This window comes from Physcomitrium patens, chromosome 18 (assembly GCF_059467195.1).
Source record: "Physcomitrium patens ecotype Gransden chromosome 18, ASM5946719v1, whole genome shotgun sequence".
NCBI lineage: Eukaryota > Viridiplantae > Streptophyta > Bryopsida > Funariales > Funariaceae > Physcomitrium > Physcomitrium patens.
The window spans coordinates 14,207,021-14,232,499 of NC_143427.1; the positions used below are offsets into that span (position 1 = coordinate 14,207,021).

The following is a 25,479-nucleotide window of genomic DNA, read 5'->3' on the forward strand; positions in this document are numbered from 1 at the left end:
TTGGTTTATACCTTTGATGAAAAAAGATTCATGACTCTTTTATGATATGAATTCCATCTATTAGATGGATCTTCTAGCTCCTACATTTTTGTAAGTAGTTTTCAACTACTACTATTACATTACATGATTCAAATTTATTACATCATGATAATAAAAACAAAAAATTACATATATCCCTTAAATATCTTAAAATATCAAGAATATTCTTGTATTCTTGATAATATCAAATGTATCTTTTGTATATAATAGGATATGACCACAAGGGATATATTTGCTATTATCAAGAATATAAGAATATTCTTAATATTTCAAAATATTTGAAGAAAGTATATAAAATTTATCCTATTAAATATGATTGTTGATTCTAAAATATTATGAAAATTTCAAAAAGTTTAAAAAAATTTCTAAAAAAAATAAAATGTTCTAAAATTATATAAGAGGTTCTCAAATATTCTTAAGATTTTTAATAATTTAAAAAATATAAATTAATATACAAATATAAATATTTATTAGATTTTAGAAGGTTTAAATAAGATTACAAGTTATTTTTGTTTGTAATATCACCTCTTTATCTATTTACAACATCTATAAATAACTTTAATAATCTAAGTTTTAAAATTACTTAAAAATTAATTAATTTTAGATAATTTATATAATAGATGTTATCTTCTTTATCTTTATTCAATAGATATTCAAAGTCATTCACTTAAAAACTACACATACAATATTTTGAGATAAAAGAAACAAATTTAAGTGACTTAAATTGAATTTAGGCCTTCAAAACATCTCTACAAAACATCCTCTTTCTTATTAAATTTAATATTATCAATTTGTAGTAATATAAATAAGTTTCAAAAAAATATTTATTAAATTTACTTGATTTTTAATTATAAAGAGACTTAAAGTTTAATAGTCTAATTTTTTCAATAGCTATTTTTGTAATAATATATTTTTTAAAAAGACATATTTTATTTCTGTCTTTAAAATTTAAATTTCTATTCTTAGTGATATCTCCATATGACATTTGTATTGCCTTTGAATCTTTTGCTGATAAAGTACAAAATTTTCTTAAATGACAACAAGTCAATTAATCAAATGCTATATATAAACTCTTTAACTTTTAATTCCTAAATAACACATTAAATATATATATATATATATATATATATATTGATGTATGCATTCTTCAAAACATCATAAAAGTAGTATAATGATAAAAGTAAATAAATAAACATCCTACACAAGCCCCAAAAACCAAATCATGTCCACACACACATACACACAAATACTTGAAAACATAGGTACAAAATATGACGGCAAGGGAGGAGGACGTGATTTGTTGTATTGTAAGAGATGGGGATGGATGGGCAGGTGCCTCATAAACTCTCCAGAAAGAAAGACAAGAATGAAAAAGGAAACAAAGGAGAGAGAAATGAAATCCTCCTCCATCCTCCTCCTCCTCCTCCCTTGCTGCCTCTTTCTTTTCCTCATTGCAAATTATAATAATAATTAATATTTATAATTAGTAAGAAGGAGGAGGAGGGGAAGACTACTACGAAGCAGTAGCAGCATCAGTAGTGAGTGAGTGAGTGAATGGAACCCCTTTGAGGAGGGGCTGTAGTTGTGCTTATGGTACTATCTATCAATGTATCAGCATAGCATTCAGTTTTTGCTGCTGCTGCTGCAGAAGAGTAACGCCATCCTTGTGGAGGTAGATTAGCAGGAGAGAGGGTCTCCACTCTTCTGTTTCCTTACATTTCCTTTCCTTCGCTTCTCTCCTTTGCTTTCCCCTCAACCCCTATCCCTCCCTCTTTCCTTCCTTCCTTCCTTCCCTGCCCTGCTCTGTGCCCTTCCCCTTCTTCTTCTGCTGCTGTGTTGTCGTCGTCGTTCGTCTTCCCCCTTTCCCCCATTTCCTTTCTCCGTGTCTCCCCTTCCTTTCCTTTCCCTGTGGTGGCGTCGTGCTGCAGCAGTCGACTGCTCTCAGGTAGGGTTTTGCGTCATTTGCCCCACCCCCCCCCCCCCCCACCTCCCCCTCCCCACCCCATTGCTATCTTTCTATCTCTGTCTCTCTCTGTGTCGCTGCGGTGTCTCCTCCCTGCCTGCCTGCTTGCCTGCCTGCTTGCCTGCCTGCCTGGTCGCTTCTCTGACCCGGTTGGGTTTCGTCTGTTTTGTACTCGTCAGGTTTTTTGTGGGTGGAGTTGCCACATTCCTCTGGAGGTGGTGGTCCGGTGTGTGGTCCAGCCGGGGTTGGTTGCCCAGGTTGTGATGAGTCGCGTTGGATGAACTTCTAAGAAAAATTATTTATTGTTTTGTTTTTTTTAATTTTTATCCCGGAGCGGTATTTATTTTTATTTATTTTGAAAGCCGACGGTTGGTTTTCGTGAATCCGGCGGGAAACAATACTTAAGTGGTGTAGCTGGGCCCCCATGTAGCTAGAATGTGTGGAGGTGGTGTCGGTTGTTGATTTTTCGAGGACATTTGGAAATACAGGTCGGATGAAGTGGTAACTAGAGGAGTTGTATTGTTGAGTAAGAGGGAGGATAAGTTGGCCGAGGTCGGGCAGATTCACAAGCTGCTTTAAGCAGCGGACTTGAAAAATATATCTACTCGTCTTGTTTTGCTCGTGTGTGGTGCGTTGCTGTAGTGCAATTGCATTACAATGCCGGATAGATGGGTCCTACTTTCCTGTCTCTATGTTTGTGAAACTAATTAAGGGTTGAGCGTTTACTTTACTGGACGATTGATAATAAGCAACCTAATTTTTTATATTAAGGTCCTGATCAAATAGTCTCACACACGTTAGTTGTACTGAATTAACTCAAGAGAGATCTTAGGTAGGCTGTTGGTATGGTTTCATTAGAGCATTTCGAGTTATCTTAAGTTTAGTTGTATTCCTGATTATGTCCTAAGTTTCTAGCGCTGATCCTAGGTTTTCAACTGGTTTGTGCAAGTGTGTGTGTGTTTTTTTGTTTATGTATTTGAAGTGGTAATGCGTTTTCGAGGGAATATTTTGCCTTTCATGTCATTGTAGACGTCCACAGTTGAGCTGTCATTTGAGCCCTTCATAGCATTTGCAAAGTGGTGTGCTATTATTATGTGAGGTGAAGTTTATTACACACTCTTTTCATTAGCATTTTTTAAAATTTATTTTTGTTTTTACTTTTTGTGGAAATGCTTGTTTCTGCAGTTGCAAGGAGACCGCAGCAGTACCTCTTTCACTCTCAGATTACAGTATGGGTCTTGGCCGACTTCCTTGGCCTCGTTTTAATTCATTTTCATAACGCTTGGCGTATTCTTATCCCTGAACATTGAAGGAGTTTGTCACTCTGAAGCACCAGGGTTTGCTAACTTTATGCTTTTAGAAGCGTAGTATCCAAAGCGAATTGAGTCGGCTGTGTGGAGTATCGTCGAAGTTTACTTAAAGAATATAGGGTTACCTTCCTCGGTTATATACTTCGGTCTCGGTGTTTTGCAAGGGTTCGCTTTCAACATTCAGGAGTTCGTAAATTTTTCCCTAGGATTCTAGGGTAGATTTGTAGCTAGACTTAATTATCGATGCTGTTATCTCACACTGACAACAGCGTTGCAACTATTGAAGGCGCGCATCGTGAGTGTCGTGAATGTAAGGGTTTCTGGTAATCCGAGTCTCTGTCCCGCCAGAGTTGCTCTAATCTGAGAAGGGAAGAAAATTTTCTTCAACATGACTAAAGAGGACTTTACGGACGAGCCTGTGAACGAAGGCGGCGATGGAGATGAGGTTTGTGAGCTTGTCCTGAATTAGCTCTTGACATTGGTTTTTGCTTACTATTGATGTCATAAGCTGCTTATTGAATGCTTGGCTCGAATATACCTGGCTTTTACGGGTTGGTAAGTGCAGCTTTGCAGCTCAAGTTTTCTAGAGTTGAAGGTTGGACGTGGATGGGTGTCGATCCTTTCTCCACCTTGTTCGTTGACCTTACGCTCCTGGATTTTGTTTTGAGGTTTACAGGAGTACAGTCTCGTTACGGAGAGATTGAGGCAGCGGACAAATAGAAAACCTGTGTATGTAGAAGAGGAGGAAGGTATGGAAGAAGATGAATGGGAAGAGGAGGCAGATGAGGGTGAAGAAGAGGAAGATGAGGAGAAAGAAGTTCTTAAGATGGAACAGGTATGACCTTCACTCAAGTTCAGAGTAACATTGCGAACAATTGAAACTCGCTCATCCATCTTCATTTCTGATTATGTTCCACGCCTACTATCTTTCAACAGTGAACCCAATTAGAAGTGTGTATTGTAAGAACAGCATTCTGTTCGTGATTACAAACTAGGTGGGCGTTGCTCTGATTTTTGATCATCAGTGCATGAAAAACCGAAGAGTTTGTTTTAGGCTCTGCACGTTATAAAGTCTATCTTAGTTTAGCTTTTATTTTTATTTTGTTTATTAATTTTCTCTCTTTCTGGTATAGTTCATTTCAGTGGCATGGAACACTTGCCTTTCTTGTAGCATTCACTAATAAGCTTGACCTCAAAACATTAGAATTAGTTGGTCGTTTGTCGAAATAGCCCTAGGGATTCTTCTGACCTCGTTCTCGAAGTCACGATATTCTGAGACTCGTACTAGTGTCTTGTCACGTTGTTTGGTAGCCTTTAACCCAGGTTTTGTTGCAATGAAGTTTCACGGTATGCATGTGGTATTGATGTGGGGCTGTCTCGGAAGTAACGTCATGAAATTGTTGAAATCCAGAGTGAGGACTTCTGCAGTATTTGCCATCTGGGAGGAGATTTGTTGTGTTGTGACACATGTACAGCTGTGTTTCATCTTGGGTGTTTGGATCCGCCTATGAAAGTTGTGCCACGAGGCAAATGGAGCTGTCCCAAATGTGTAAGTCCCCCGACTGGTCCGAACAAATTGCTTTTATAGTCGTATACACTTGTTCAGCATTATTTATGCTCTGCTTCTAAGGAAAACTGCGACCTGACCTAACCAGCTATCTCCAGCACTAGAGTTTGAATGCGTGTTGCTGCTTTTCGCGTGAGGCTTCTTTGTAAAGTTATGTTCAATTTTTTTGGGTACTTTTGCTGCTAGTATTGTGACAATTTCTGAAATATTCTTTGTCGGTTTCCGAACGATGGGTTACACAGGCAGACCCACTTGGTGACGTGGAAAAGTTCATTGATACTCAGATGAGACCAATGAAAGTTCCCGGCAAACTTCCTGTGAATGTTGAAGACAAAGGTTCAGAAGATCAACCACAGAAGCTTGTAAAACAATACTTGGTTAAGTGGAAGTCTAGATCTTATTTGCACTGCTCATGGTATGTGGCTACCATTGTTAGTCGACTCTCACCAGTTGCTTTGGGTTGTCTGGTGTTCATTTTGAATATTGATTGCTCCATCCGTGAAACTGTTTTCTTCGAGAATGTAGTTGCTCAGGGGAAAAAAAATAAAAAATAAAAACTGTGAAGTAACGCATTGATTGACTCTTTTTCCTTGCGGCAGGGTCACTGCAGAAGACTTAGAGAGGGGTATGAAGAACTTTGCAGGTCTAAGAATGAAACTCAACCATTTTCATAAGATGCTCGATGGAACCAGAAATTGGAACACACCCGATGAGGATCGCATGCCTATTAGACCAGAGTGGACTACTGTTGACCGTGTTCTTGATATGAGGTTCGGCACTACTATTCCCCTGTGTTTGGATTTTAGGGTTCGTGACTGGTGATGGTTAGCCGTCTGAGCTGGGGGTTGGTCAACTAGAAGATGAGTAGTTATTTCTCAAGGGTGCTCCCATGCCGTATTGGATGTAATGCTGAACACTGAAGGCTAGAGCAGAAGGTTTCGCATTCCTATTTTTTACCGCATTGTCTGTGCATGTAGGTTGGAAATCATGCTTTCGCGCACTGTTTGGGTCTTTTTCTATTGTATCCGATTTATTTATGTATGTTTGGTAGTTACGCTTACAGTGGCGCACATTTTTCCATATTTGTCTGCAGGCATAATGGTGATATCACGGAATACTTGGTCAAATGGAAGGAACTTGGTTACGATGAGGCCACATGGGAAGTTGAAGAAGATGTCTTAGCTTTTCAAGCAGAGATAGATAAATTTAAGGAGATTATGAGTCGTCAAGTATTGAAGAAGCGAAAAGGTTCAGCGCTCGACAGTAAAGATCTCAAGCGGCGAAGAAAGGACTTCAAACCCTTCAAAAAAACGCCTAAATTTTTGATTGGAGGTATGTATTACTTCATTATATCCTTGTTTGTTTCTTCCATCCCGATGTCGTCTCAACTTTTTTGGAGAACATGATGAAGATTTGTTTTATTCAATTAAGAAGTGACATTTGGACGAACGTACCTTCAGGTTTGGTAATGACAGTGATTGTAGTTATTTGGTCTTGTAGAAGTGCAAATACAAGACCACAGTATACTGTTGGACCTTCAGTGGAGTTGAAAATAAACTTTCATGAACACGTTGTCTCAAGTAGTGGGATAAAAGAGATATCAGGTTGGTACGTTGACTATTTGGGTTGAATATCAGAGGATGGAATGTGGGTTGTATCGAACAGGTTCGCTGCATCCATATCAGCTGGAGGGCTTAAACTTTCTGCGGTTTGCATGGGAGCAAAACAAGCATGTAATATTAGCTGATGAAATGGGTTTGGGTATGAAATCCATCTCACCCTTATTTCAGCTGCAGCTTCCTCGCTACTTTCTAGTTTCTTGCGGATATTGTACAACTTCATCAATCGCATATTGGCTAACCTTCTGTTCGCAGCTAAACTTTAACCGTGTCAATTTTTTCCATTACGAGCTGTTGCTGATAAAATATAGCTTCGAAGATGTATAAATAATCGCGTCAAGGAAGCTTGAGAATGTGACATGATCATGCCTTAGTCTATTCTTTCAATGACTTCTCTGATAATGAGATGTGGGTTGCTCTCATTTTTGTTATCTCCAGGTAAAACGATTCAAAGTATCTCACTTTTGGGATCTTTAGTGGAGGAGAATGTGGGTCTGCCCCATCTGGTCGTAGCACCACTCTCCACTTTACGGAATTGGGAGCGGGAATTTGCCACTTGGTGTCCTCAAATGAATGTGGTATGTTGCCATGGCTTATCACTATTCCTTAATTGTATAATTTCCTTTTTGTTTTTCTTACATCCTTTGACCCACATTGTTTATGCGTCTCTTGACTTTCAATTTGTCATATTTAACCAACGACTAGGAATATGTAACGTAATATTTAATAACTAGTATTGTTTTGAGTTAACGTCTCGGTGTACTGACGAAGTTCTTTCCTCACTATTTGTACTGCATACACTCAGGTCATGTACGTTGGATCCTCTCAAGCGCGGGCCATTCTTCGCCAGTATGAGTTCTTTTTTCCTCAAAAGAGTTCAAAGAAATCGAAGGACAAAGGAAAGAAGAAGATGGCAGGGGAGAGCAAGCAAGACCGAGTAAAGTTTGACGTGTTGCTGACATCTTATGAGATGATAAATCTTGATACTGCAATCCTTAAAGCTCTTAAGTGGGAATGTTTGGTACTGACCTATCCCTTCTTTAGTATTAGAATCAAAGGTTCTTAATGTCTTGAGGCTGGAATTATTTCCAAGCATAGGATGAGTTTAGTGTGCAATCTTATTCTTTGAAACGATTTTTACTGTCTACTATTTTGTATTTTTCTTCTTTCAGATTGTGGATGAGGGACATCGTTTGAAAAACAAGGATTCTAAGCTTTTTCAAACCCTCACAACTTTCTCCACCCGCCACCGAGTCCTCCTCACAGGGACACCCTTACAGGTTTTTTTTCTTATCTTTATTGTTTTCTTATCTTTATTTCCTTCTTTCCTACCTCAAGTTACATATGTTCCAACTGACAGGCGAGAAACTTTTCGTCCACAATTTCTGATAGATTCTTATGTGGTATTGCAGAACAACCTGGATGAACTCTTCATGCTGATGCACTTTCTCGATGCAGGCAAGGTTAGTATAGCGCTACTTACTCGTAATCTTAAGGGCTTATATTTGTTTGACTTGAACATATGTCTGAAGGTGACAAGTCTCTATTTCGTGGGCCAATTTACACTCCATGTCGGTATGTGCTTATGCAGTTTAATAGTTTAGAGGAGTTCCAGCAAGAGTTTCAAGACATTAATCAGGAGGAGCAAGTTGGGCGGCTGCACAAGATGTTGGCACCTCACTTACTACGCAGTAAGTTAACTTGTGTTACCTAGCTGCACTTTATCTATGCTTATCGGAACTCTGAAGGCATTACAGATGCAAGATCTGATGATTGTACGTCTTGTCTTCAGCTTAAAATATGTAGCAGAGTCAATCTGACCATTTGTGGTCGTTTTTCTTGTTTGAAGGAGTGAAGAAAGATGTCTTGAAAGAAATGCCACCTAAGAAGGAACTCATTCTGCGGGTGGAGCTTAGTAGCCTACAGAAGGAGTTTTACAAAGCAATATTGACAAAAAACTATCAGATTTTGGCTAAGCAGGGTGGTCCTCAGGTTCTAAATCAAATCTTCGTCCCTCTTTAATGCTCTCTTGTATGAGATGGTTGATTAAAATCTCTAGCATGTAGCTGCAGGGATTTGCTCAGGTAGATGTAGTACTGGTTAAGTTGTACTCTTTCAAATTTGTTCTGGGAATTTCGTGTGAATTCTCCTTCATTTATAGGGGCTTGTTATCACTGCTGTTAACCTGTATGCCTCTTAGTTCTTAATATACAAGTTGTACCTCTTAGAAAATTTCATAGGTATATTGTGCTCGTCGTCTCAAGGCTTTCTTGTTTGCAGGTTTCACTTACCAACGTGGTTATGGAACTACGTAAATTGTGTGGACACCCTTACCTTTTGGAGGGGGTTGAACCTACTGTGAGAAATCAGGCTGAAGCGAACAGGTGGGTTTTAGTTTGCATAGGTTATGAGATTGCTGGACTATCTCTAGTAGTCGATTGCGAACTGAGATTAATTCGGAGATTTACATGAAAATGATCCTAGATCTCTGGAAATGCGTCGCTATATGTGGTCTAATGAATGCTTTTTGCAAGATTCCCTGAGTCACTTACTTTTCCTGCAATGTTTTCCAACTTTAAGTGCGTTTTAACAGAAAGTATTGGCCTTGTGGTAGGCAGGCAGTTGTTGGAGAATTCAGGGAAGCTATTACTGCTGGATAAAATGATGACAAAATTACATGCTCAAGGCCACCGAGTTCTCATATATTCTCAGTTCACGCGCATGCTTGATATTCTGGAAGACTGGCTGCATTTGAAGGTTCATTTCGAACTTTCTCCTCATGTGGACATTCAAGCTAACATGTCTTCAGTTTTGGCATTTCTTGCAATAGTTGTAAACGCTTGTAATTCACTGGATGCAAGAACGTTCTTAATCGGAATTCCTTGTTTCAGAAATGGGGTTATGAGCGAATAGACGGTAAAATAAGTGGATCTGAACGCCAAATCCGAATCGATCGGTACAACGCACCTAACTCCACCAAGTTTTGCTTCTTGTTATCGACTCGAGCTGGAGGCTTGGGTATTAACTTGGCTACAGCAGACACTGTCATTATATATGATAGGTACTATCAGTTATCAGCTCCTCATATTAAAAGATAACATACTAATCATGGTACTCTATATATTATTTGCTGATTTATGAAACTTCTGATTAGTTCGAGTTTCCTATAATTATTTCTAAGTCTTCAAGTTCTGAGTTCTGTAGAATTTGAGCTTTTCCATTTTTATGTCTTCTAATCCAGAACATTCCATGAGAATATGTGATTCTTGATGATAGGCAATGTTACTCATATCACTTCTGCATGTAATAAGTCTCTTGATTGAGCATAGTGTAAATTCGTTCAGAGGCTTTGAGAGTTTTGAACAAAGTATCGTAGCCTCTAATTTGAAGAATTATGGGTTTTGTGGCAGTGATTGGAATCCTCATGCAGATCTTCAAGCTATGGCTCGGGCTCATCGACTAGGTCAACAAAATAAGGTGAAACTCTTCAATTCTCTAATTGTGTAATTTTTCTAACTACCTACGGTTCCATTGATTCCGGGGCTCTATCGAACAACTGGTTTATTTTCTATTTTTTATGTATCTCAAATGTTCTTATTTTGTTTTGCACACAAACGTACGTCTTCTAATGTTCTCTTACCTATGAATCTCATGGTAATAATACAAGTGCACTAGGAGAGCGAACACCAGTGCAGACCCATTTCGGAGTGGTTGCTGTATTGGGGATACCATTCCTCTTATGTTCTTGTTACTCCTTTGAGAAGGTTCAGGAGTTATTTTTTGCAGTTTGAGGTTGTCCGGCAGTTTTAATGTGACGATTGGTAGGTGTAGTCAGTCATAGTCTTCGAAACACTCTGAGGAGCACGTAAAATAAGTGCTGTACATCAACTTGGTTTCATCAATATATCTATATATTTGTGCAGGTGATGATTTTTCGTCTTGTTACTCGTGGAACAATTGAAGAAAGAATGATGCAAATGACAAAGAAAAAAATGGTCTTAGAGCATCTGGTTGTAGGCCGCATGAAAAAAGAAAACATCAATCAGGTACATATCGTGTCAAAGCTATTGTACAGGGTTTCATAATTTTTAATTTGGCGCTGCCTGATCAAATTTTGTGCCAATCCTGGTGTGATCAGTTTTGTAGTGGTTTTTCGATTTCGTACTGTTTGATCTGGCGCTATCAAGTTCACAATTTGTGACTTGTTACTTGTGATTTCAAGATCTTTGCATCTGCAGATAGTGAATTGGTCATCAGCTCTTTGAGATTAAATCTAGCTGGTATACACACAGATTGTGATAAAGTGTTTATCGTGCAACTGTCGACTCAAGACATTAGTTTATTTTTGAAGTGGTCATCATGATATATACTGCAGGAGGAACTTGATGACATTTTGCGGTATGGTGCAATGGAGTTGTTTAGTGAAAAGGATGAAGATGGAAAAACACGTCAAATCCACTATGACGATGCTGCCATTGATAGGTCTGTCCATTGCAAGGTTTCTGACATATGTTGTTCAGTAATTTTCTATTCCTCCCACGAGTCTGCTGTTCCTCACACTAGTCCACTTCCACCGTGTTATATCTCTGCATCCTACCTTCAACTTAGTCAATATCTTGGCCGTCAATGAGTTGTGTCAGTGATTTCTTTGTCGTCCTGACAACTTGAGGTTATGAGAACTTCCCTCAGTTTCTCTCTGAAACGTGTGTCAAGTAGTCGTGATTGTAAGATCTCTTCAGCACACGTGTCAATTTTATTATAATATGGAAATTGCAATGTTGAAGCCTGAATTTACGAGCGTTAATTTGGCTCGCGGAATTGAGAACTTTAACCGGAAACCCGCTGAATGCATGCAGGCTTTTGGATCGAGCCCAAGTTAATGATGAGGAAGAGAAAGCAGATGACGAAGAAGACAGTGACTTGTTGAAAGCTTTCAAGGTAATAATTGTTATGGTGAACGAACCCGAAATTTCACTGATTTTTTACCTTACACATTCGTTGTTGAAGATCAAACCTTTCTGGTCTTGGATATGCCGCTGGGCTTTCTTTCGCACCCATAAGCGTGACTACCAGTCTTCGTATTTCCACATATTAAAATGTATTGTTTGACTATTGTATTTGCAACAGGTTGCAAATTTTGATTACATTAATGACGAGGATGCAGCAGCGGCCGCTGCTGAGGAGGCTGAGAGGGAGGCCCGTGCCAAGCTGGAGGCTGAAATGGAGGGGCAAGGGCGGGCACAGTTTTGGGATAGTTTGTTGAAGGACCGAGTTGTCGAGCAGCAAGTGGAAGAGTTTGAAGAGCTTGGGAAAGGCAAGCGGAGTCGCAGACAGGTAGTGTATCCTTCAAGCATTCTGGTGTATAACTTGCGGCGACCAATAATGTCTCACTCATTTCCCAAGCTTTTGTCCAATCTTTAGTTAGTGAATATTTGGTGAATCTGAATGACATGGTTAATGGTGCTACGTGCTCTTCACTATCCTCTACGATGTCTTTTTGTAGCATGTACCAGTTTTCTGCTGGGAGACCATTATCGGGATCCAACTCATTTTTCAACCTAGAAGTTTAGGATAAAATTACGAAGAGTTGATGCTGGTGAACATTTGTAAATGAAGATTGACATTGTAGATTTATCACTTCATTTTCTTGTGGTGGAAATTTGTGCAGGTGAGACCTGGGTTATATTCTCAAGAGGATGATCTAGCAGGTATGGCTGAGATGAATTCCGATGACGGACAAGAACCCGAGTGGGCGCCTACTGCAGATGCAGACTCTCCCGGTTCTAATGGTGAGGTTGGTGAAGTTTCGGGTAGTAAAAAGTTGCAGCCCTCGAGGAAGAGAGTCAAAGGTACGTTCAGGGATTTCTTTTGAGTACTATGTATCGCAATTTTCTTTGGTGAGAATAGGCCGATTATGCTATTATTAAAATGTTGAGGATGCTAACTGAAGCTACCAAAGAAAGTTGGTGTGTCGGTGAGCTACATAACGTTGGATAGAGGATGTATTTCACTCCAGGGAGTTCTTGACTTTCTTAATTTGATATCTATTATTTAGCTAGAGATAAAGTGCTTTGTATATTTCAAAGTTCTTTCCCTAACTTGTAACCGTTTTTTCTTGTTATTGTGTGAAGAACGTATGACAGGCGAGCCACCACCGTTGATGGAAGGAGAAGGCCGAGAACTTCGAATTCTCGGATTCAATCATAGGCAGCGTTCTGTATTTGTTAATGTCCTGATGAGGTGAGTGCTGATCTTAGTTGTACTAGAGATGCTTAGTCTGATATGCCTTGTACATACAACTTATATTGCGAACTTGAGGTATAAAGCTAATTTACTTTCTGTTCGCCTTTGTGTTCAAGCTAGAGATATAAAGGTAGACGCTTTCTATATTTATTTTGAAACAATGTATTTTCTACACTCGCAGGTTTGGCTTAGGAGATTTCAGCTGGTCTGAGTTTATTCCTCGTCTGAAGCCAAAAACACCTGAGGAGATTAAGGAGTAAGGAATCGTCATGCTTATTGTTTTTCTTTCTGAAATAATACTTCCTGATCGATATGGTCTCCGGGCTGGTTTTATTATGTGATTTGTTTCAAGATATTGGCCCTATCTAATCTAATTATGGTTGACAGTTATGGCACTCTATTCTTGAGCCACATTGCGGAGGATATCAACGACTCCCCTTTTTTCTCTGGTAAGGATAATCTTCTGCTATTGCATCCTTGTTTCCTTCACCTTGAACGTTAAACCTCATTGAAAAGTTGGATGCACAGCTCGTATGAAACTGACAGTATTGTGCAATTCTAAACAGTCAACGTTTTTGGGTTGCAGATGGTATACCCAAGGAAGGTCTTCGTATCCAAGATGTCTTGGTACGACTGGCGATTTTGCACCTTATTCGCGACAAGGTTGCTATCATTTCTACTCATATTTCAAAATAATTTCTCCTCTTTAAATATGTACTGTTCATCTCTGTCGTCTCTTGAGTTGGATATTTTTTTCATTTTTGTGTCGTGCATTACGCCCATGTTTTAACTTGGGTGATGTTTCGTACAGGTTAAAGCGCTGACAGAAGACCCAGCAATGCCTCTTTTTTCTCAAGGTTCACATATGTATCGTTATTATTCTCTTCGAAATACGAAAGTCTGGAAAGAGGAGCACGATCGCAAACTGTTGTACGCAATATGCTCGTAAGTTATTCTTAAAATTGTGTTATGGATGTTTGTATTTTAGACGACGTAATGGATTATTAGAAAGAGGTTATGGCAGCAAGGCAGAGCTGCTTGTAATTCTCAAGTAGGGACGTCTTACCAGAACTCGTATGATTTTTGGTTTGGGTTCACCCAACAGACGGCATGGCTATGGGAGGTGGCTGTCGATTGTGGAAGATCCTCAGTTGGGGTTGGGCCCTGTCATTCGCGGTGAGCTGCTTCTGCGAGGTGTTAATGATAGCGCTGGGCCTTCTAAAAACGGTGACGCTCGTCCGGGTGAATCAGAGGACCCTTCAGGACGTGGTCAGCTTAGCTTCTATCACTCGAAACCTTCCGATTATTAATTAGAGAGTTATTTAATGTAGCTGGTGTTCCCTAGCCTAGAATTTAGTTTTGATATTCGTTTTTCGTTTTCTTTTCTTTTTCTTTTTTGTTCCGAGTGTCATAGAGGTCTTATGTTGAGCTGTGTGTTTGTATTTGCGAAGGTGAAGCGCCTGCTCCTGCTGATGAGGAAGGACCTCCTGGATTGCCAGTTGGGGCTGACAGAGAAGAGAGAGAGGCTTATCTGCAGAAACGGATGGTTGACTTCGTAAAGAGAAGAGTTTTGGTTTTGGAGAAGGTCTTGAATGCAGAATATCATTGCACGGTACATCACACTTAATCTATTGGTCAACATTCATTTGTTTGTTCATTTTGTAGGGTCTTGGGAGTAAAGTATATGTGCACTACACATTTCTTTATTTGAAGAGGTTACATAGTCAACCGGCGTTCCCTTTTGTTGTAATGAGTTCGTATGAAGAGTAACGAAAGGTCCCACTATTTATTTACTTTCGAGTGACTTTGTTATTACCTGTATATGTAGGGGGCTGACCAAGTTCAGGTTGAGGAGCCTCCTCCGCAAATGATGACGAATGAACAAGCTATGAGAGGTCACCAAGCACCACAGATGATGATGAATGATCCTCATATGAGAAGTCATCAGGTACCACAGACGATAATGAATGATCATGGCATGAGAGGCTATCAAACGCCGCAGATGATGATGAATGATCCAATGATGAGAGGCTACCAGTCGCCTCAAATGATGAACAACAATATGGGAATGGGTGCCCAACAACAATCGCAATATCATCCAATGCAACAGATGCGGCCTCATGTGCAAGAACGTGGTCCTCTTCCTCCTCGGCATCCTGTGCAAATTTGTAAGTCTTCGTTATCTTTGTTTTGAAATCAATGAAATACTGCCTTTATGAAAGCGATTGCTTCTATTGAACTTTTTGGGCTATTTTCTCATGCTATTTTGGGCTTTTGATTGGTCTGGATATGCAAGGCCAATCCACGGATCTTGAGATATTTAGGCTTTTAGTGATATTCTTGTTTTTAGTTCGTAGTTTTGCAATATTTGATCAGAAAATAAAAATATTGAACACGCACAATTGACTCTCTCGCTCTCTCCCGTCTTCGTTTTTTTTTTTTTTTTTTGGCCTCAGCACCTGAAGAACTTGCTGCAAATGCTTTTGACAAAGAAGAAGGTCGCTTGAAAGTTGCTCACATCTATAATCAGGTGCGGATTTTCTTGTTGAATGATTTTCTTCAGATTTGCTCATTGCTTTTTTCTGTCACTTGTATTAGTACCGACAATAGTATGTCCGTAGCATTAGCACATGCGAAATACTCTTTCACCGTCTCATTAATGGAAATGCCGGATTCACACTTATTTTCTGTCGGTTTAATTGCAGTCTATGAAGTTACTGTTGCTATATGTAGTCACGAATCAAATTGCACCTGGTCTCGAAGTTGGAACATTAGAATCCTCATGCTGGGATCTCAATGGGGAGTGATCAGGAGCACTTAAATATACCTGCTATTAATTTGATTATGAGTAGGCACAACATTCTAATTGTGTTTGGCGAATACAGATATGCGCAACAGTAAATGAGAACGAAGGCGACGCCATCCAAGCTTATGGTGGGAACAAGTCAGCAGGGCTTCGAGTCCGAAAGGCATTACGAGAGATTGAGATCCTTTGCGTAGACATGCGAAATGCTTTGTTTGATCAGCCACTTCGAAAGTCGACTGGCCGTAAGAAAAAAGCAGATGGTGCAGAGGGAGCTGAGCCTGCTGTAGAGGGAGCCAAAGAAGACGGAGTTGATGGCCAGTCTGACGATGGACTCGAAGACTTCAACGAAGAATTCGATAGAGAGATAGACTCCGACATTGAATGCGATGTAGAGACCAGGCGACCCTCATCTCCTACTCCAACTAGTGAACCCGGCAACGAAGTTCATGAGTACCAGTTTCTTAAGAATGCAGATGCAGATGCGGGTGAGCGTTCATGGCCACAGGGCTTGCAAACCCTGAAGCCTGGGATGAGGGTCGACTTGGGCGGACCAAGACACTCTCCACTACAGATGACGCCTCCTGCTCATGCTGCTCCCACGCCTAGCGTTGCTCCTCAGTACGAAGAAGGCAAGTGGCCTCCTGCCGTTGTATACTTGGACAGAGATTGAGTTGATTGCGTTTGTAGATGAGATTCCTCCATTTATTATCCAGAGAGGGCGCTGGTGAAGGTTGAGGACAGAACCTTCTTGAATTCGCGCCTGAAACTCCAGGTTTGCAACTTGTAAATAACTCTGCTTGTCCTGTGGGTCATGCTGGATTCTTTATTTCATCATTCGTGCATTCTACATTCAACTTTTTACTTTCCTCAGCGTGCGTCGTCTTTGACTTAGACTTGGACACGGAGACCGCGAAATGAGCTCAGATAGGATGAGGGGTGTCCATTGGAGTTATCAACCATTGTTACATGAGGAGAATATTTTATTGACCCATCCGTTACATGCTTACATTATTGAAGCACCTGAAATTGCGGATGATTTTGATTGATATGACTTTCGTGTTATTACTGATGGGTCCCCCTGTTCCTTACGAGACTCTTCTGCGTTTTTGATATCTTCCCACCGTAAAAATGTTTTGAAAAATATGTTTACTCTTGCACATTCTTACCGGTGTACTGCGTATTATTGTGGGATTGAAAACCCACCATTTCGTATACAATGTGTGTTAAGCCAGGGGGCTTGATATACGTGCTGCACCCAAAATATTTGGCAAAAGTATCTTGAAGGGTATCGTAGTGATTGGTGCAGATATTAATGCATCAAATATTTCGTAACGCAGAAGTGAAAATGTTTTGTCTTGAGTGAGTTAGCATTGTAGTGTCGTACACAACACGCAACGATGATCGTATTCCCTGCAACAAATAAAAACCACATAAAAACCAGCCGACCGTAATTGCTCGTCATTTTCAGGCAAAGAGGAAAAACAGACCACCTCATGTTTGTCAGTGGTACTCTACTGCTGGCTCTTATGAGGCTTTGCAAGTAATTTCTTTATCTGACTTTTGTATTTGCAGATAAAAAGTTGCTGTAGGGAAAGGACAATCTCAACGAGCATTGAAGTAGCATCTGCGCACGGCAACTAACACCATTCATTCCTGCCTGTGTTCATTGTTCACTCGCTCCAACCAGGTAGATTGACTGAAACTGTTGCAAATTTGCGGGTAAGTATCTGGGTGTAAAAATCCGTGCATGGACTGCCCGATGCAGGAAACACACATTGAATCATCGTCAAGTATATCTGCACCAACAAGGGCAAGTTAATGAATGGGAGAGTGTACTTCTGTTGAGAAGAGAAGTCTAAGGCTAAGTAATGGCGCGCGAACTTGTGGTCAAAGATTTCGTGAACTTCAGGATGGTATCTATGGCTTCCTTAACCCATGCAAGGTTTCAGAAATTAATCTGAATGATAACAAGGTTATAACCGGAATACGATTACACTTGTCCCAGAAGAGATACTTCCGTCTGCGCTCATCTTTAGCAATGGTTGCTGCTAGAAGGTAATACAGATACACGGCCAAGCGGGTCTCACGAATGAATTGTAGTTGAAAAGTATGTTGCACACATGAGATTCAGATCGAACTGGTCGTAAGAGCTGTCGTCACTGCATGAAAGTGCATGATCAAGGACTTCGGCTTCGGTGTGTCGAACTAGGGTTTTGCAAAAGCCGGTCAAAGCTAGCAGTTGGATCAGTGCTTCCGTCCATAGGAACCGAATGCAAGAGAATTGTTAGTATGAATATAGCAGGGGAAGGGCTGACTAGCAACCAAAGGTGACTAGCTTCAGAGAGGATTCCGAAACAAGTGAAGAAACTGTGGCAACACAAGAAGCAATTGTACACAGTAACGAGCAAATGCAACCATACAGGATCCTGCAGCGAGGGCTTCATCTCCGCGCGCTTGGTGTGTGACCTCCATATTCACACAACTGCAATGTACATCACACACAGCTAAGACAACGGGCGTTGGGTTTCTCACGAGCGTCACGTTAGCGGTGATGGCGCTGGGATTCCGTAAGTCCAGCCCAACACAGACCTCCAGAACAATATGTACACCGTGGTCCAATTACGGCAATGACAACAGAGTAGAGGGTTTCATGATTTCGAATGAGTTTGTCACGAAATCCAGGATCATCGGGTTGATGATATGAGCTCGTTAGAAAAACCAACATCATGGACTGCACCATCCACAAGCAACGTGACTAAATGTAACCATTGCTGAACTCCTCAGTCCTCACCCAGAGCTTCAAAACGTTCTCACCAATGCCTGTCACGCCCAAATCATAGAACACTACCTCCTACGCTCAATCAAACCCTCTCACTTTCTCGACCCGAAACAAATTCTATTGGACAGTAAGAAGAAACTACAATAGTAGCGAACATTGGTTCAATGAGAAGAGAATACACTGGGGTTAAAGTACTACGTTGGGAACCATGGGGAAAGGGAACTAATTTGCTCCTAATAACGTAATATTCTAAAGATAGAAGGAAGAATATGAGGGCAGATACCTCCACTTGCTCTCATCTTTGCTCATACTGCACAATCAAGTATGGATTGGTATCAGCGAGTTCGAGTACTTTCTCCTGTGAGTTATAGTGGGCTTTTGCACTTATATCTTGAATTGTATCTCTTCGTATGGTTGTACTAAAGTTTTAACTACTACTCTAGTGTCAGGTTTTGTTGGCGATATTCTGGATAATCCTTTCCTACTTTCATCACATCGTTTCCTAGTCGCTCGCTGTAGTGGAGAAGTGTCTTCCTGATGAGTTCCTTTCGACTGTTTGGAGCAGCCCTTTGTCTTTTGTTGGTTTTCTCGAATCTTCGTCATTGGAGGAGTTCGGACCTGTGAAGAAATTCTATGCCGTTTGCAGGGGATTAAGACCTGGAATTTACTCAAGTTGGGAGGAGTGTAGACGAAATGTCGATGGTTTTAGTTGTTCTGAATTCAGGCGTTTCGGAACCCTGGGTGAAGCTAGAGGTTACCTATTGAGCAACTGATTTAATTGGTTTCAAGCCGTAGGTAATTAACATTGAGATCTGATGTAGTTTTTTTCATGCCCCAGCGGCGCAGGTCAGAGTCAAGTCGACTATACCACATCTGAGGGCTCTGCTTGAGTTCGTATAGTGATCTGTTGAGTTTGCAGACAAGGTGTTCGGTACCTGGTTGAATACATCCTAGAGGCTGGTGCATGAAGATTTTCAAAAATCTGTTTAAAAATGCAGTTGCTACACCTAGGTGTTAAATTGGCCATCCGTTATGTGCCGTGAGTCTTGTTATGAGACATATTGATTCCCACCTCACTATCGGCGCAAATGTCTCTTGGAAGTTAATACTATGCTGCAGCTCGAAGCCTCGAGCTACTATACGAGCCTTGAAACGTGCTGGTCCTCCATCGACACCAGGTTTAAACTTAAAGATCCAGCATGCAGAGATCGGCCGGATCCTAGGTGAAGGGGGAACGAGATCCCAGGTGTGGTTTTCTAATATTGAATTATATTCAGATGCCATAGCTTCTGCTCAGCGCGGATCGTCCCTGGCTTCCGCATATGTTATTGGTTCTCCGCCTTCTTCAACAATACCTATAAAATTTTCCAAATAATCATTGAGACGGTAATCCGCATGGGTGCATGGCGCGCTGCGGTGTCGGGTAGAGCGGCAAATGGTTGTTTCTGGCTTCGTAATCTCCGGTGGATTTGATGAGATCGTGAGGTGCGAATGAATAATTACTGGTTGGGTCGTAGATGTTATCTCTGAGCTCGGGTCTACGACAGTCGTGGTGGTCAATGTCAGAGATAATTCGGGAAGAGTATGGTTGTCGTCATCCGGATTTGGAGTTGTAGCTTTTGGAGTGGGTAGATCAAGAGGTAGTCCAGATATGGTGTTGTTTGAGTGCAGCACGCGTGGGAGTTGCATCGGTCCAGCTTTTTCCAAGATTTGGATGTCCTTTGATATGACAATTTTTCATGTATGAGGGTCATAACACCGGAATTCTTTCACTTGGTGATCGAAGCTTAGTAATAGATTTAGTTGGGAGCGCGGAGACAGTTCATTAAGATTGGGATGAGTGTATAGCATGTACACAGGAGAACCAAAAGTACAAAAATCTGAGACGTCCGGTTTCACGCCTGTAAAAAGCTCATTTGGTGTTTTATCGGGGTAGTCCTTACTTGATCGCACATTCATAATGTTGCACGCTGCGCGAACCGCTTCTGCCCAGAATTCTCTGGGTAGATCGCTATTGACCATGAGACAACAGACTATGTTGAGTGTGGTTCAGTTACATCTCTCCTTTGTGCCGTTCTGTTGCGGGGTGAAAGCTTGACTGAACTGCCATTTAATATCATGCTGCATGCAGTAGTTCTGGAATTCTTGGGAGGAGAATTTGCCATCGCTATTAGTGCGGAGAGTGATGATTCTGTGTCCAGTTTTTTTCTTGGCTTCTTGATGGAATGGTCAAAGTTTTGAAAAACATTCATGTTTGTATTTCAGGAAATACACCCAAGTGCAACATGAGAAGTCGTCTACTATGAGCTGGAAATATAGTGTGCCCCCAAGAGACCGCATCTGGAAAGGTCCTGCGATATTAGAATGAACTAATTCGAGGGTTTTTTCGGTGTGAGAGGTTCTGAGTTTTGGTAGGTTCCGCCTGGTCTGTTTTCCCTTCAAACAGCTTTTGCACACGCTATTGGTAATTATGAGATTGGGTAGGCCTTGGACAGCACCTGAGTTGATCATCCGCCTTGTGCGTTGATAATTGTAGTGTCCCAAACGTTTGTGCTAGACTGCGGCTTCAGAGAGTAAATTGTTGGTGTAGGCTAGAGTAGGTTGTATTGAGCATGTCAAGACTTCTGAACAATTGTGAAGGGTCTCGTTGCTCAACCTGTAGAGACCATTGTGGGTCTACTATGAGCTGGAAATATAGCGAGACGTCTCGCATTGCAATAGCCACTATCTTGTGTAATCTGTCTGGGATTTTTGCGCCGTCTCTTTGTAATTTTGATTCTAATTCACGAACCTTGTTCATGATAGATTTGAGTTCACCTTCGAGGGTTTCTGTTTTTTGATTTGATGTCTCCCATTGTTCTCTCGTTGTTATATCGCTCGTTCCGATGGGTATTGTAGGAGCTTCCAGATCCACCATACGGTCTTCCAGGGCTTGAGTGTGTGCCGCCCAAGCTGGAATAAGATCCTCCCGAATGTGAGTTAGGTCCTCCCATTGTGTAGGAGTGATGTCCTTGGTAATTGTTGTAGCCGCCGTTATGTCCGAAGTTGGATCTACCCGTGCTGTTCGATCTGCCGCCGTGATAGTGAGGTGGTATTGTTCTGAAATTGTGCCGTGATTTGAGCAATGCTTTATCGTCGTGTTCCGTGTCTGCCCTGACTTTCCGGGTGTTCTCTTCAATAAAGAGACGAGCTTCTAGTTCAAGGTAGGTTTTCAGTTTTTTGTCGTTGAGTATCATTTGTTTGATGATCTCGTACTCCTTGAGCAAGTTTTTGGTGTAGTATACTACAACTAGTTTGGGAAGCCCTACTTCGAGCTCTTCCATCTCCTGCTGCCTCCTTCATGTCGGCCAAGTATTCGTCCATATTGTTTGTTTTCCAAATGCTAAAAAATTTGTCAATGATAAGGATTTTTTGAGAGTGACTATTGGATTTGTATCTTGCTTTTGACGATGTCCAGCAGTCGTACGGATCTTTATATCTCTTGAGTAATTTGATCGCCACAACAGTAAGAAACATCGGTTCAATGAGACGAGAATACACTGGGGCTAAAGTACTATGTTGGAAACTACGAGGTAAAGGGAACTTATTTGTTTTCAAGTACGTAATATTTTAAAGATAGAGGAAAGAAAATGAGGATACCGTCCAACAAATTCTTTGACAATTTAAGAGGAACTCTCAGCTCGCTCACAACGCCACCTTTTACTGCATTTCCTTCAATCACCCAGAATCAAAGCTGCTACTTGTGCTCAATTTCATAGCTACAGGAATGAAAAAATATGATACTTATCAACAACGATTTCAAAGTATTGCATCGCGACTCCCAAATGATTCTATTTGAGGTCACCAGCACAGCTCCGCGTCTCCCACAAGCGCAAGCTCTTGCACCGCCATCGCCAGGCGGCGATGCATTTCATGGCGCGGGCGCCATCCTCCACCCGCGCCTCTCACCCGACTTTTTGCTAGGTGCAAGTCTAACTGTGGTGCTTGAGCTTTTTTCAAAAAATATAAATGAAATATTAGAATCTTATTTTCGAATTATTTATATCATTGTTTTGGGTGTATATAATATTCAATTATTTTGTAGCTTTGGAAAACTTGTTTGATGTCTTTCAAATAGGCGTCTTTACTTTGTAACAAAAACTGTAAAGAATATATATATTTTTGCCTAGAGATATTTTAGAAGATACAAAATAGAAAACTTCTATTAATTTTTTTTTTTTTTTTTTTTTTTCATGAATAAGCAAACCGTATGTTTAGAACAGTAAGATCTCGTTCTCAAGTAATTTTTAAAAAATGGAATAAATAGATTTTTTAAATAATTATTCAATTTAGCAATCTTGTAAAACTGAATAAAATCTGTGTGTGTGTGTGTGTGTTTTCCTACACCAAATAAAAATGATTTAGATTTCACCAATTTATTAGCAATTATTAATTTATGAATTATACTTTTTACTATTTCAAAAAATAGAAAAATGATTTATTTTATTTTTTTGCATTAATATATAATAATTCGGTTGTATTACTCATAGATTATATGATTTTTTTAATAAACTTATTTTTTTATTGGAAAGAATCATGTGCAATGTCTTGGAGTTATTATATGCACAATTATTAAAATCTCATATTAAAAGTCTAATTAGAATAGTACAAAAAAAATCCATATGTATTATTAACATTTTTGGATTTTTTTTGTATTAAATAGTATTAAAGTCGTCCAACTTGTAATATTTATTACTTTAATATGGACGACTTTAATACTATTTAATACATATAATACAAGTTGATAATTGATAACTAATTTTAAAATCTATAAAAGTCTATTACTTTCATATCTCATGTTTATTTGATAATTTTGTATTATTCTTTTTAAAATGATGCATTGAATTCGATTGAAAACTTTGGTATTAAAGTTCTTTTTTAAAAAATAAGATTTATTTATTTTATTTTATTTTATTTTATTTTTTGCTTGTTGAACTATAGATTAGAGTTGGAAAAGAATTAGTGAATTAATATAGATCTTTAGTGGCATGTGTGGTTCTCCAACCACCCCAAAGTTTACATCTTAGATTGAATTCTCCAACTTTAGGCATTCTTGTCTTGCCCTTGTTGGCTTATGATTTTGCTCATCTTCCTATTGTTTCATGGAAGGCTCAGATTTATATTAATAATGCTTGTCTACAATGATGGCTTCTCATCTTTATTCCACCACCCTTGTTGTGTCCACATAATATTCTATATTAAATCTTCTAGTCTCATTCCAAAAACTGTTATTATGATATGTAAAAACTAGCTTGTGAATGCACTAGGAATTTGATTGTAGATGGATATGATTTTATCTTAAAGTTGGATCTTATAACCATAAGAAAACAATGCATAAGGTGTTGAGAAAAACTTTAGCAATATTAAACAACCTGATTAACCTTGTCACATTATATGCAACTTCAAATAAATCTTAAACAATCCTAAAAGAAAATTCTAACTAAAATTTAAAAGAAATCAAACAAAAATTTATAGAAATTAAAAATTAAAAGAATTTTAAAAAATTAATAATCCTAAAGAAATTTCAACAAATCTTTAGAAAAAAAAAATTAAAAAATTACAAGAAATTCTAAAGAAATTTTAAATTAATCCTAATTAAATTCTAACTAAAATTTGATAAAATCCCAAACAAATCCTAATTGGATCCTAATAGTAATTTTAAAAAATTCTTAAATCCTAACCAAACCTCAAGTAAATCTTGACTAATTCTAATCAAATTTTAAGTAAATACCATAATAAATCTTAAACCTCAATAACTATTATATTAAAAATTATTTTTTATTCAAAATTTTTATACAACTCAATTTATTAGTTGAAAACAAGCACACAAAATTTGAAGAGGATGAAATATACAAATTGGGAGAAATTGCTCCTAATTCACTTGGGTGTTAGCGATCCTCCTTCTACAACCTCAAAGCAAAATTTCAAGCTTCAATATCTTGTTGTTGAACCATTAACTTTGTCTCAAAATTTGTAAGAATGTACAAAATAAGTCAATTAACATTATATAAAGAAATTATTATGATCTAATTTTTAAATTGCTTAAAACTAAAGAAAACAATATTAACCTTCAAAACCTATTTTCTAAGCTCTAAGTTTTTCTTGATCTTCACTTATATTTGATATGATTTTCCAATTGAGTTCAAATTCACAACATTTATTCAATACAAATATGTTCACAAATCCACCAAATTTTTCTTATAGATCTACTATAAAATCTACATAGATTACCAAAATGAAATCTTTTATTTATTCAATATAAAATATAGTCACCTAAAAATATCTTAACTTAGCAAAGTCTTCACAAATTCAATATGCACTCAAATCTCTCAATTCTTATAGAAACCTTATCAAGTTTGCTCTCAAAACCTACACTTTCATCAACAAAAAAGAATCTCATGTGCCATAGGCATGCAATTTTGTGCCTAAAAGTCTGGTTTTGACTTTGATTCATAATCAACCCTCCATGGATATCAATCTAAGATTTATCTAAGTAATTTTTCTTAAATGCTATTCTCTACTTCTACCTAAAGATGCCTACAATACTATTTTGCTAATCTACCTTATTTTGCCTTGTTTACATCCCTACAAAGTAAGTAGAAATCCTTTTTATAAAAGACATCATTAGTACTTATTAGTTTTACTATCTCTTAAACTATTATCTATAATTATAATTTGCCACTATACTTTAAAATAGGCTCTTCTATAATAGAATATTTTCCTCTCTCTTTCATCCATGGCCATAGCAAAGAATCTAGAGTATGTTGACAAGAGTTGCTAGTATGCTTTTTGATTTATAATAGTCAAATGTTTATTATTGTGTAGTGGTACTTTAAGAAAATAATCATATATATATATATATATATATATTGTGTTTATTGAAAAGGTTTGTAATCAATTTTGTTTTGATGGACAGTGGAACTCACATTGATTGGCAGCAGAGTCATTTTTGGTTTTTAGTTGGTAAGATCTGCAAAAATATTTAAGAATAAAATCTCCCCTTGACCCCCTTCCCTCTCCCCAAGCTAAGATTTTAACTCTCTTAAACTTAAAGTTTTGGAAATCAATCTGAGATGTTGCATTATGTTTTCCACTTTGAGTTGCCTTTGCAAAT

General features: G+C 38.9%; 1 protein-coding gene and 1 long non-coding RNA gene across 6 annotated transcripts; both read left to right on the plus strand.

The window, feature by feature from the left end:
- The first annotated feature begins 1,621 nt into the window (after nt 1–1,621).
- LOC112295196 (CHD3-type chromatin-remodeling factor PICKLE) lies at nt 1,622–16,401 on the plus strand. 5 transcript variants are annotated; one of them, XM_024546476.3, is made up of 34 exons: nt 1,843–1,984; nt 3,188–3,231; nt 3,599–3,757; nt 3,989–4,147; nt 4,724–4,861; nt 5,122–5,294; nt 5,479–5,649; nt 5,973–6,211; nt 6,545–6,640; nt 6,937–7,076; nt 7,304–7,519; nt 7,671–7,778; nt 7,911–7,961; nt 8,090–8,189; nt 8,348–8,490; nt 8,779–8,882; nt 9,117–9,255; nt 9,390–9,559; nt 9,909–9,975; nt 10,422–10,544; nt 10,874–10,980; nt 11,355–11,436; nt 11,626–11,832; nt 12,167–12,347; nt 12,630–12,738; nt 12,923–12,997; nt 13,129–13,190; nt 13,328–13,404; nt 13,553–13,686; nt 13,847–14,010; nt 14,193–14,353; nt 14,570–14,909; nt 15,198–15,271; nt 15,627–16,401. In XM_024546476.3, exons 3-34 carry the CDS (start codon nt 3,701–3,703, stop codon nt 16,215–16,217), a joined length of 4,758 nt encoding a protein of 1,585 aa, XP_024402244.1. In that variant the 5' UTR covers nt 1,843–1,984; nt 3,188–3,231; nt 3,599–3,700; the 3' UTR covers nt 16,218–16,401. The 5 variants fall into 5 exon arrangements, with proteins under 5 accessions (XP_090100477.1, XP_090100476.1, XP_024402244.1 ...); XM_090244351.1 differs by lacking the exon at nt 1,843–1,984 and adding an exon at nt 1,622–1,711 and having other exon boundaries at nt 3,188–3,757; XM_090244350.1 differs by having other exon boundaries at nt 1,705–1,984; nt 3,188–3,757.
- A 3,694-nt stretch (nt 16,402–20,095) lies between these two features.
- Nucleotides 20,096–21,063, plus strand: LOC149987487 (uncharacterized). Its single transcript, XR_016498334.1, has 2 exons — nt 20,096–20,363; nt 20,592–21,063. It is a non-coding gene; the product is annotated as an uncharacterized LOC149987487 (long non-coding RNA).
- The last annotated feature ends 4,416 nt before the right edge of the window (nt 21,064–25,479 follow it).